The following is a 13,545-nucleotide window of genomic DNA, read 5'->3' as shown; positions in this document are numbered from 1 at the left end:
AGCAATGAGATTATTATTCATACATCTTTATCCTAAAGCCTGTGAAAACATGAATTTCCCTAAAGAGAGGACAACATGAGCACAAAAAGGTATATTGTCAACAAACAAGGGTACATCATCTCAACTACATAAACTAAGTGAATCTTTGTTTGGTGGAGACATATTGTCCGGCATCAAATACACAATAAAAAATAACCAAAATGTACTGAGTAGCCGTTTGGTTAGCAGTGGGAAGAACTCTCTGTACTTCTAAGGTGGATTGGGTAGGGCCAAAAGGGCAAGGCCTTTTTGTGATTTTCCATGATTATAAAGGGAGAACCATATATTCTCTTCTCACCAGAAGATGATAAGAAAGAAGCTACTGATCACAGTCACTACATTTTGCACTATGATACATCAATGATGTTTTCACACCCGTCCTAATATTTGTGAACATTTTTAATGTTGAATTTGGCAGAAAACACTCTTACTTTTCCTTTACCAAGCCCAAGAAGTTAGAATCATTTGAATGTCACAGATATATTCTATCTTGGATGAAACACATGTGGCCAGAAGGTTTTATTTTCTATTTACAAATTTGTTGCAAAAAGATATGATACGTATATTCTAGTACTGCGCTTGCTTGAGAAATCGGTGTAAATAATATATATAGATACATATTGTAATTCATGGTTGTTTTTCAGCTATTTACTAAATTAAAATGTACAGTGAGGTTTTTATTAGTAATTTTATTATATTTCCTGTATTCTGGAATACTTTGGAGTTTGCGAATATCACATGACTACAGAAAAGAGGGATTTTATTGGACTCTTTTGATTATTGTGGAAAGGAAGCCCCCACCCAGTCTTTCTTTCTTTACACTTGTGGTGCTCAGATTGGAGGTGCATATTCCAGTACCTGCCAGTTTTTGGCTTTCTTCTTTAAAATGGTATCTGGTGGCAGTGGAGAACAGAAGCCTCACCCTGTGGACGAGAATTTGTCAGAGGAGGAACTCCCGATGAAACACCAAACCCATCCAATGGAAAGATTTCATCAGCCCCGCCGCAGAAAAGAAAACAGTGCCAAAGTATGTGAAGTGCTCTTTGTGTGAGAAGAACCTCTCCACGGGTATGTCAAAGAAATATTTGTGTGGCACAACAAGTATGCTGACATACCATTCCAAGCAGTTGACCAGAGCCGAGATGGAGTACAATAATCCCCATCCCCCACGGCCTGATGTATTCTTTAAGGGCCCCCCTCCTTGAGCCCATACATGGTTTTGGGTACCCCATCAATGGGCTTGGCTTACTAGCTAGGTCCCAGAGAGCCTACCACCAGGACATAGTGGTTTCCCTGCGTGCACCGGAAAGTGGTTTATTGTGTTTAGTGCCTTGTGGCCAACCCCCCTACAAATAGGGTCTATGCATCATAGGGTGTTAGATTTATGGATGGTAATTAAATACTACTTCACTGAAAGAAAAATAGAATTTCACTGAAAAAAATGAAGATTAAAGTAACTTTATAGTTATAATAAAAGTTCGATTACATCATATTGGGGGTTTTTTGCACTCTAAGAACTTCTGCAATTCACCAGTCATAGATATAGTTATGTCAAGTAAACATAATCTCTTCCCTAAGGTAACAATGACTCGTGCCCTCACCATGCACTGCAAATGACCCCACATTTTGCATCACTCATAACATCTTCTATTACATCATTGATAACATCACTGCAACATTTCAGTACAATTTCTGATGAGAAAACTGTGCATTAAGAGAAAACTGCAGTTTGGGAACAGAAAGAGAAATGCTTCTTCCACTCATTTAATTGCAATTTAAAATCCTCTCTAATGGCAAAGGTGATTTTTAAGTTACTGTTCTGAAGAAGGCATTTTTAGAAAGTTTGCATTTGTCTGCCTAAAGCAAATATGCGTTCCTGCCAGTGTCTAGAAAAATATGACTGTGAATTGTGTACTTCTTCTGTGTATTTTATTTGTACAGATATTGAATTAAGAGAGTATGTTTTCCTGATAGGATGGATGGGATGAAGTTAGTCCCTACCCTGAATAGACTTCAAAGGACCCGACCTGCAGTACACACAAAGGAACTTAACAACAGGCCTTCCCCTGCCTTTGTCCCCCTATACAGATTGGAACCAAACAAAATGATAGGGAGAAAAACTGGATAAAGGCTTGTTTGGGAATTCACAAGGACTGATCCCTACACAAAGGCTGACACTGGGTATACGAATAGCACCATTAAAACCCCTCATTAGAATACTCCTGGGCCTGTGGAAGTTTCAGAAGAAGGACTGCTTTGAACCTAGCATCCCAAAGGTAAATTGACTGACTTCCTGTGTGAGCTACAGATGTACAACACACTTCCAAAGGCCTGTCTGCAACTGTCCAATTGACCAGCACTAACTAGACCTGCCTGAGTGTTGATTATGGCATCTACTGCAGTGAGCCGACATCCCAAAAAGATGTCCCAATTCCTGGACCCTTGGCCGGCATCAGTATGAACTTCTCTTGCCAAAAACTGAAGTCCAGGTGAAAATCAAAACCATAAGTGAGCTTCTTGCGTCAGCAGCAATCAATGTATTTTCAACAGTGAGCTGTTCTTAACGCCACACGAAGACTGATCATGTATCGCGGCTTGAGAAGATCCAGCTATAACCTGGTCCTAGTAACAACAATGATCTCCTCGCAGCCCCGGCTCAAGCTAAGGTTCATTCGAGTGGACTTGGACTCAGAAGAGGTAAACTCTTCACTGGCATAAGTACGTAGCATATAGAAGACAATTGAAATGTATTGGAACATTCAATTGGGAATCCAAGGTAAACAGGCGTCCTCTCTCAGACTTGAGGGCAATAATCGTAAGTGAGTAAAAATGCTGAAACCCCCGAAATGCAGCAGTCCAATGTTGTAATGATGCTTCAGTATGCTCATGTGGTGTTGTGACCCTAGTCGCTTGGGTCAATATGTGAAATAAGTCATAAACCCACGAGTGGCGCTGTGGTCTTTTTGTCATAACTACAGTCCTACTATTGGAATTTAGTCATTTTAAGTGTAACATTTAACTCTATTTTTCTAAATTGATTTGGGATTTTTCTAGTCTTATCTTTTCACGTATTGCTGTTAGAATGCTACATACATACTTTACACATTGCCTCTAAGGTAAGCCTGATGCTTTTGTGTCGAGGTACCAGAAAGTTAAGCACATGTTTATTTAGTGGCTTCTGTAGTTCACATTGAGAACGATTGTGTTTATAACTACACAACACCAATTTCTTACAAGTTGCAGAACACTCTTCAAGAAAATTGAGCTTTTTACCAACCCCAAGAATGACCCTCTAGGACCTTACTCCATGGGCAATTGCAAACTCACTTCTTCTTCAATGGAAAAATGCAGATGATATGACAACACATTCCTATGCCACCCATCCCTCTGTGCTGTATTCCATGATGCTTTCCTTTGAAGCCCTGTCAATCGTAGACCTCACTGATATCCTCAAATCCATCAATACCATAGCCTATAAAGATGATGCTTTCTACTGGTGTTTTAACGGCACTCTCACTGGAAAGACGTTCTCAAATCTTCTTACCCTTGTCAATATCTTCCTCAATCAGTGTATGTTCCCAGAATCTCTGAAAGCAAAAGATACAAAATTGATGGACGGAATGCAGAACAAATCACAACATCCACCACCAGTCAAGAGATCTGGGTTAAATACATCATTCTTTTGCTCACCATGCCACCCCACTTTAGCCCTGGATATATGCAAATCTGTCTTGACCCTGTGCCTCATGGGAACAGTCCAGCCCTAACTGCCAAACCAGGTCCTCCCTGGCCCAGAAACAAGCATCCTAAGACCCATTTCGGGGTTTCATCCCTCTTCAGCCAGGAAAGCATGATTCCAGTGGCACAGTGAGCCCAGGACTCATGTCTGAGAATGGATTTAGGCCCAGATCTCTGTACTGGGGTGAATGTATGACATTGTTCTGCATTCTGTCCATCAACTGTTGTTTTTGCATTTGTCACCCTGAGTGGGACATGTATGCTCAGAAGTGAGTCCCGTGCTCTCCATGCCACTGGAATCAAGCTATCGAGGCTGAAAAGGGGTGAAACCCCGAAACCGATCCTAGGGTGCTTGTTTCCAGTCCAGGGAGGACCTGGCTTGGCAGTTCGGACTTGACTGTTCCCATGAGGCACAGGGTCAAGACTGATTTGCATATGGCTGGGTTCAAACTGGAATGGCATGGTGACAAAAAAAAATGGATTTAGGCTCAGATTTCTGTACTGGGGTGAATGTATGACATTGTTCTGCATTCTGTCCATCAACTGTTGTTTTTGCATTTGTCACCCCGAATGGGACGGGTACGCTCAGACATGAGTCCGGTGCTCCCCATGCCACTGGCATCAAGCTATCCCGGCTGAAGAGGGGTGAAACCCCAAATCTGGTCCTAGGATGCTTGTTTCCAGTCCAGGGAGGACCTGGCTTGCCAGTTTGGACTGGAGTGTTCCCATGAGGCACAGGGTCAATACTGATTTACATATGGCTAGTTTCCAACTGGAATGGCATGGTGAGCAAAAAAACAATGGATTTAGACCCAGATCAGCATGATTCCAGTGGCACAGTGAGCCCAGGACTCATGTCTGAGAATGGATTTAGGCCCAGATCTCTGTACTGGGGTGAATGTATGACATTGTTCTGCATTCTGTCCATCAACTGTTGTTTTTGCATTTGTCACCCTGAGTGGGACATGTATGCTCAGAAGTGAGTCCCGTGCTCTCCTTGCCACTGGAATCAAGCTATCCTGGCTGAAAAGAGGTGACACCACGAAACCGGTCATAGGATGCTTCTTTCCAGGACAGGGAGGACATGGCTTGGCAGTTTGGACTGGACTGTTCCCATGAGTCACAGGGTCAAGACAGATTTGCATATGGCTGGGTTCAAACATGAATGGCATGGTGAGCAAAAAAAGGATGGATTTAGGTCCAGATCTCTCTACTGGGGTGAATGTAGGACATTGTTCTGCATTCTGTCCATCATCTGTTGTTTTTACATGTGTCCCCCGGAGTGGGACGGGTATGCTCAGATGTGAGTCACGTGCTCTCCTTGCCACTGGACTCAAGCTATCCTGGCTGAAGAGAGATGAAACCCAGAAGCCGGTCCTAGGATGTTTGTTTCCAGTTCAGAGAGGACCTGGCTTGGCAGTTCGGACTGGACTGTGCCCATGAGGCACAGCATCAAGACTGATTTGCATATGACTGGGTTCAAACTGGAATGGCATGGTGGACAAAACAACAATGGATTTAGGCCTAGATCTCTGTGTTGGGGTGAATGTATGACATTATTCTGCATTCTGTCCATCAACTGTTGTTTTTGCATTTGTCACACCGAGTGGGACGGGGATGCTCAGACGTGACTCCCGTGCTCTCCGTGCCAGTGGAATCAAGCTATCCTGGATGAAGAGGGGCAAAAACCCCAAAACCGGTCGTAGGATGCTTGTTTCCAGTCCAGGGAGGAACTGACTTGGCAGTTTGGACTGGACTGTTCCCATGAGGCACAGGGTCAAGACTGATTTGCATATGGCTGGGTTCTAACAGGAATGGCATGGTGATCAAAAAAACGATGGATTTAGGCCCAAATGTCTGTACTGGGGTGAATGTATGACATTGTTCTGCATGCTGTCCATCAACTGTTGTTTTGAATTTGTCACCCCGACTGGGCAGGGTATGCTCAGACGTGAGACCTGTGCTCTCCATGCCACTGGTATCAAGCTATCCTGGCTGAAGAGGGGTAAAGCCCGAAACAGGTCCTAGAATGCTTGTTTCCAGTCCAGGGACGACCTGGCTTGGCAGTTCGAACTGGACTGTTCCCATGAGTCACAGGGTCAAGACTGCTTTGCATATGGCTGGGTTCATACTCGAAGGTCATAGTGAGCAAAAAAATGATGGATTTAGGCCCAGATCTATGTACTGGGATGAATGTATGATATTGATCTGCATTCTGTCCATCAACTGTTGTTTTTGCATTTCTTACCCCGAGTGGGACGGGTATGCTCATACGTGAGTCCTGTGCTCTCCTTGCCACTGGAATCAAACTATCCTGGCTGAAGAGAGGTGAAACCCCGAAAACGGTCCTCGCATGCTTGTTTCAAGTATAGGGAGGACATGGCTTGGTGGATTGGACTGGACTATTCCCATAAGGCACAGGGTTAAGACTGATTTGCATATGGCTGGGTTCACACTGGAATGGAATGGTGAGCAAACAAAAGATGGATTTAGACCCAGATCTCTGTACTGGGGAGAATGTATGACATTTTTTTGTATTCTATCCATCAACTGTTGTTTTGCATTTGTCACCCAGAGTGGGACGGGTAAGCTCAGACATGAGTCCCGTGCTCTCCATGCCACTGGAATCAAGCTACGAGGCTGAAAAGGGGTGAAACCCCGAAACCGGTCCAAGGATGCTTGTTTCCAGTCCAGGGAGGACCTGACTTGGCAGTTCGGAGTTGACTGTTCCCATGAGGCACAGGGTCAAGACTGATTTGCATATGGCTGGGTTCAAACATGATTGGCATGGTGAGCAAAAAAACGATGGATTTATGCCCAGATCTCTGTACAGGGGTGAATGTATGACATTTTTTTGCATTCTGTTCATCAACTGTTGTTTTTGCATTTGTCACCCCGAGTGGGACAAGTATGCTCAGACGTGAGTCCAGTGATCTCCATGCCACTCTAATCAAGCTATCCTGGATGAAGAGGGGTCAAACCCTGAAACCGGTCCTAGGATTCTAGTTTACAGTTCACGGAGGACAAAGCTTGGCAGTTCGGACTGGCCTGTTCCCATGAGGCACAGGGTCAAGACTGATTTGCATATGGCTGGGTTCAAACTGGAATGGCATGGTGAGCAAAAAAATTATGGATTTAGGCCCAGATCTCTGTATTGGGGAGAATGTATGACATTGTTCTGCATTCTGTCCATCAACTGTTGTTTTTGAATGTGTCACCCCGAGTGGGACGGGTATGCTCAGACGTGAGTCTCGTGCTCTCCATGCCACTTGAATCAAGCTATCCCGGCTGAAGAGAGGTGAAACCCCGAAACTGGTCCTATGATGCTTGTTTCCAGTAGAGGGAGGACATGGCTTGGTGGTTTGGACTAGACTGTTCCCATGAGGCACAGGGTTAAGACTGATTTACATATGGCTGGGTTCAAACTGGAATGAAATGGTGAGCAAACAAAAGATGGATTTAGACCCAGATCTCTGTACTGGGGTGAATGTATGACATTGTTCTGCATTCTATCCATCAACTGCTGTTTTGCATTTGTCACCCTGAGTGGGACGGGTATGATCAGACGTGAGTCTTGTGCTCTCCATACCACTGGAACCAAGCTATCGAGGCTGAAAAGGGATGAAACCCCGAAACCGGTCCTAGGATGCTTGTTTCTAGTCCAGGGAGGACCTGGCTTGGCAGTTCGGACTTGACTGTTCCCATGTGGCAAAGGGTCAAGACTGATTTGCATATGGCTGGGTTCAAACTGGAATGGCATGGTGAGGAAAAAAGATGGATTTAGGAGAGATCTCTGTACTGGGGTGAATGTATGACATTGTTCTGCATTCTGTTCATTAACTGTTGTTTTTGCATTTGTCACCCCGAGTGGGCCAAATATGCTAAGACGTGAGTCCTGTGCTCTCCATGCCACTGGAATCAAGCTATCCTGGCTGAAGAGGGGTAAAACTCTGAAACCAGTCCTAGGATGCTTGTTTCCAGTTCAGGGAGGACCTGGCTTGGCAGTTTGGACTGGACTGTTCCCATGAGGCCCAGGGTCAAGACTGATTTACATATGGCTGGATTCAAACTTAAATTGCATGGTGAGCAAAACAACAATGTATTTAGGCCCAGATCTCTGTACTGGGGTCAATGTATGACATTGTTCTGCATTCTGTCCTTCAACTGTTGTTTTTGCGTGTGTCACCCTGAGTGGGACGGGTATGCTCAGATGTGAATCCAGTGCTCTCCGTGCCACTGGAATCAAGCTATCCTGGCTGAAGAGGGGTGAAACCCTGAAACCGGTCCTAGGAATGCGTGTTTCCAGTCCAGGGAGGACCTGTCTTGGCAGTTCTGACTGGACTGTTCCCATGAGTAACAGGGTCAAGACTGATTTGCATATGGCTGGGTTCAAACTGGAATGGTATGGTGAGCAAAAAAACGATGGATTTAGGCCCGGATCTCTGTACTGGGGTGAATGTATGACATTGTTCTGCATTCTGTCCATCAACTGTTGTTTTTGCATTTGTCACCCCGAGTGGGACGGGTATGCTCGGACGTGAGTCCCGTGCACTCCATGTCACTGGAATCAAGCTATCCTGGCTGAAGGGGGGTGAAACCCTGAAACCAGTCCTAGGATGCTTATTTCCAGTCCAGGGAGGACCTCATTTGGCAGTTCGGACTGAACAGTTCCCATGAGGTACAGGGTCAATACTCATTTGCATATGGCTGGGTTCAAACTGGAAGGGCATAGTGAGCAAAAAAAACATCAATTTAGGCCCAGATCTCTGTACTGGGGTGAATTTATGACATTCTTTTGCATTCTATCAATAAACTGTTGCTTTTCCATTTTGTCAACCCGAGTGGGACGGGTATGCTCAGACTTGAGTCCCGTGCTGTTCATGCCACTGGAATCAAGCTATCCTGGCTGAAGAGGGGTGAATCCCCGATACCGGTCCTAGGATGCTTGTTTCCAGTCCAGGGAGGACCTGACTTTGCAGTTAGGACTTGACTGTTCCCATGAAGCTCAGGGTCAAGACTGATTTCCACATGACTGGGATCAAACTTGAATGGCATGGCGAGCAAAAAAACAAAGGATTTAGGCCCAGATCTCTGTACTGGGGTGAATGTATGACATTGTTCTGCATTCTGACCATCAACTGTTGTTTTTGCATTTGTCACCCCGTGTGGTACGGGTATGCTCAGACATGAGTCCCGTGTTCTCCATGCCACTGGAATCATGCTATGATGCTTGTTTCCAGTTCAGGGAGGACCTGGCTTGGCAGTTCGGACGGGACTGTTCCCATGAGGCACAGGGTCAAGACTGATTTCCATATGGCTGGGTTCAAACTGGAATGGCTGGTGAGCAAAACAACGATGGATTTAGGTCGAGATCTCTGTACTGGGGTGAATGTATGACATTGTTCTGCATTCTGTCCATCAAATGTTGTTTTTCCCAGTATCTCTGAAAGCATGAGAGAAAATCCCAATTTTTTTTTAAAAACCCACACTAGACCCCGAGGCCCAACAATTATTATTTTTGAACCAATCTAGCTTAAGACACAGTGCAGAAAGTCACCTATCTTATAAATAATCAACAATGCCCTCATGATCGCAGATAAAGATTATCACGCCCTCGCGACCATCCCACGCATCCGAAGAGCGACCTCCGGCAGAAGATCGTTTTCCTATCTCGCCGCCAAAACCTGGAACTGCCTCCCCATCCTCCTACGGCAGACCAAAGACCTACTAACCTTTAGGAGGCTACTCAATACCTGGCTGTTCGAGGAGTAGCAGCACCCCCCAGCGCCTTGAGACCCTCACGATTAAGTAGCGCGCTCTGCAAATTCCTCGATTGATTGATACCTGTCTCCTCATATGACTGGACCTTACAGCCAACCTCTCTACTAACTACCATTTCACCCTCATCCACACTTTTAAATCTCAAATAAGAATCCCTGGAAGCATCCTACACTAGTTCTTTTCCTACCTACCTAAACCACCCCAATTGGGCATCACACCTTTAGAGAACTCCATGCATCTACATTATCCACATGTATTGGTACCAGAAAATTGTTGCCAAAATATCTCCTGGTAAAAAATTATTTTCCTAAAGCTTGTTAGGTTGCCTGTTTTCAGTGCTTATATTTTGTCGATATCAAGAGTGTTTTATCTGTGTTTTTCAAACCTTTTGATATCTGTTTTTATTCCGCTGCATAGCCCCCAAAATAGACAAAACTGTCTTGTTTATGTTTACAAAATGTGTTGTTTGCAATTTTATAAAGCAAATATTTAATGTAAATGAGAAGTAATGTGGGGGTGTGCAATAAACATATTAATCTGTTTTATGAAGAGAAGCTGCTTGCATTGCCCTCCCACCTACAATTACACTCACATCCTGTTACCCTTTCTCACATCTTGTTATTTTCTGCACTCACTATCAGGACTCTATCTGATTTGCAGAACTATTGATGGATTAAAGATTAAGATCATTATATTAAAATGTTTTAATAACAATTCCTCAACACAGTTGGGAGTAATTCACCTACTAATTTTTCAACACTGTCAACATCATAGTTCCTTCTGAAACTTTTAAAATTAATTTGGAACTAAATCAGATTAATCTGTAAACTTTCAGTCTAGGTATGCCAGACCATATTTTGACAACAACATTCTGACATTCAACCATAACAGTTTTCTTCAACTTCTAACTGGAAGCACTTAGAAGCTTACTTCCAGATGCATGCAACAACACATAATTCTACTTGGTGTTCTTTTCCACATCAAGCATCCATTATCTCCCTGTGTTCTTTATCCATACCTGGATGTCTAACTCCTATCTTAAGCTCATCAGAGCCAAAACAGAATTACTTTTATTCTCTAGTAACAACAAGCTACAACTACTCCAAACTTGGCTCTAAGTCATGAAAGTAGACATATTGGATCCCTCATGTTGACCCAATGCTAAGTCACCCGGATTCAAGAAGGACAACAACCTCCCACACAAAGAACACATCGCCCAAATTTTTTTTACCTTGGTATCAACTCTCTTTACTATAAGGAGACTTTTCCAGGTACCACACACTTCTTTGTGTGTGGATGAATTTGGATGACACCCTCTCTCCGCAAGTGAAAAATCATGCAGATAGGTACTGTTCCTCTACCAGTAAAGTGGAGCCATTCTCGCAGGAGGCAGACTCAGTTCAAAGGCAGAACACACATAGGTGACAAGGGTGAAGCTTAGAGACAGATGAAAGAATGCATCATAAAAAGTTGGAATCATACTGAGGGATAACACAGCCTCAGCCATTTAAAAAAATCATTGGTTGATATACTTGAGATATGTTACGTATGAGTCTAAACTCCCCCTATGCCTTTTTGGGGAATAAAATTGTGTAGCAAAATTATGAAGTTTCTCCAGACAGTTTAAACATTGATGAAGAATTTCCATCCCACCTGGAGTTTTGCAGACCTTCATGTGAAATCCTAGACCAGCATTTATAAACATTTTTCAGTAATTTTAAAACTGTTCTGTCTTATGCGCAGTCCTCCAGTTTGAGTGTGTTAGTTTTGCCAATAAATCTACCCATCCTTGAGGCTGTTCGACTGAAAGTGGAGGATAAATGTGAGAATAGATGAAGCACAGGCATTATTTTTCATAGGAAGTGTTACTTTTAAAGCCATCCACTACTGCCAAAAGTCAATATCTAACTTGGTTCTAGTTAAAGAGTTATCCTCCTCCTTCCTTGAACAAAACTCTGTGTCATAGCGCAACCAAGCCAACCCAATGAAGGTGTATGTGCTTACCCTCTAATTTAAATATACTTGAGAGGAGAAATAGTTCCCTTGGAGCCCTTCTTGTATATGACATTTGCATAAATTGCTTATGCTAATGTCTAGAATTTAACACAAACTGGCTCTATGAGACTTGTAGCCAGTTCTTTCTTCCCTGTATTGGCTCTACGTTGGATCTTTTTTTTCTGTGTGGTAGCTTTAAAAGGGCCATATTATCACAAATCCATATTTTTACCTTTATTGTGCCTTTATAGAAACCATACGGTGAGATCTGAGTGGCCTTAACACTGACAAATAGAGCTTAGTTGCACCAGATGTGCTTATGTACGATGGTCTCTCCATCAGCCAGTCTGACCATTGGTATGTTATTAGAGAGATAGGATTGGGAGATTTTAGACTGCCAGGTTTCATATTTAACACATTTACCTCTAAACTAAGATTGTTTGTGGAGTGGCCCTAAAAGATTTTATTGGTGTGATTTCCATGTCATGCATTTAAAATACATTTGAAAATGCCGATGATAAAAAAAAACTGCACTCAACGGGACCCTCATATTCCAAAATGATGGACAGGTAGGTTGTAAGACAGAAGAATGTTTAGATGCTTCCAAGTTCTAGATGTCTACCCAATGATGAAGCATGCCATCAACCAATGAGATGAGAGTCATGAGATGGTAATCCACTAAAGATTTGGTAACCACTAGCGAAGGTGCATTTGTTGCATGTTCTTTATAAAGTAATGAGGGCGACAACAATCTACAACATCCTCTCACTTTCCTACTTGTGTTCAACATTCATTAAACAGTCTGAGGACATGAAGTGCATAAACAGGTACATGTCAGAGTGAGGAACTAAGTCAACACTTATTAAAATCATGACCTGAAATTAAATTGGTATGGCATTAAAGCTTTTCTACAAAAAAGGTGTGACTAAAAGAATCCAGGGTAGCTTGGTGAGCCTTTGGTTTATTTGTGATTCTGGGTAACTGAGTCAGTGATCTTGGAAGCCCAAGAATAAAGTACAGAAGATTATTCCTTCTTTTACACTTCTAATCGGGGTATCTAACCCTTACTTTCATAAACTCCCCCCTTGGTGCATTTGCTCCTCTCTATGAGCACTCACATTCTTTATAGGAGTAATGCAAAGAGAAGATGGATAGGAAAACAAAGTAGGACAGTGTTAATACAGAGCCAAATACATACCCTCTGCCCTGAAGCTCACAAATCATCTCCATGGCGTGACTATAATCCAGGGCATCAGGTTCATTCTTCAACCATTTCTGCATCTCTTGGAGGGAATTGTCATCAGCGCAGGCAAAGGTGATCTCGTTGAAATTGTCACAAAGTGGGAGAGTGTAATGTAAATAGGGCCCAAGGCAAAGTCCAATTAGGGAGTCTCCTTTAACATCACCTGTTTACAAAAACATTCATACTTGAGTGAAATAAGAATCTATAACACGTAAATGTCTCTTTTTCATCAGCAAACTAGAATGAATAAATATGTTCAGTAGGCTCATCATTATCATTTATATGTTACATATTGTGGTCATCTTGCATCATATGAGTCTGTCATATATCCTCTCAGTCTCTCTTTTGACCCTCATAACCACCCCAGATCTAATTTGAAGTCTGCAGTGTCTAATTTGGGACTCAGCTTCTGTGACTGGGTGGTAGAGGAAGTTGGAAGGTTATCCCTTTCTTTCATTTGTTTTAGAGGTGTTATTCAGTGGGGGGGTGTGGGTTTTGATTCTTTCGTCAAAGGTACTTGCACCTCTTGTAGACTATAGATTTTCTGCAGTGTGTTTTTGCCTTGGATTTATATAAATCTAGGCTATATAAACATTTCCTTTCAAGTGCTTAGGACTAGAAATCAAGATGTCTCTTGCATCTGCCCATCACACTGCTTGTGCCAAAGTCAGGTCACTTAGGGCCATATTCTTTACATGGTTGTGTCACTTTTTTTTTTTTACCACACAACAGGGTGCATGTAAGACATA

The 13,545-nt window shown here is 43.0% G+C and overlaps 1 protein-coding gene across 1 annotated transcript in view; it reads right to left on the bottom strand.

Annotated features, from left to right (window-relative positions):
- The window catches only part of LOC146829775 (nicotinamide N-methyltransferase-like), a 47,011-nt gene that overhangs the window by 20,556 nt on the left and 12,910 nt on the right, over positions 1–13,545 (bottom strand). The window contains exon 2 of the mRNA XM_085608492.1: positions 12,752–12,959. Within this exon, the coding sequence (XP_085464618.1) occupies positions 12,752–12,959 (208 nt within the window). The remainder of the gene's footprint in view (positions 1–12,751; positions 12,960–13,545) is intronic.

This window comes from Triturus cristatus, chromosome 5_2 (genome assembly GCF_964204655.1).
Source record: "Triturus cristatus chromosome 5_2, aTriCri1.1, whole genome shotgun sequence".
In the NCBI taxonomy this organism is placed as follows: Eukaryota; Metazoa; Chordata; class Amphibia; order Caudata; family Salamandridae; genus Triturus; species Triturus cristatus.
Note: the sequence above shows the minus strand (reverse complement) of the source record. Positions and strands in the feature narration are given on the sequence as shown.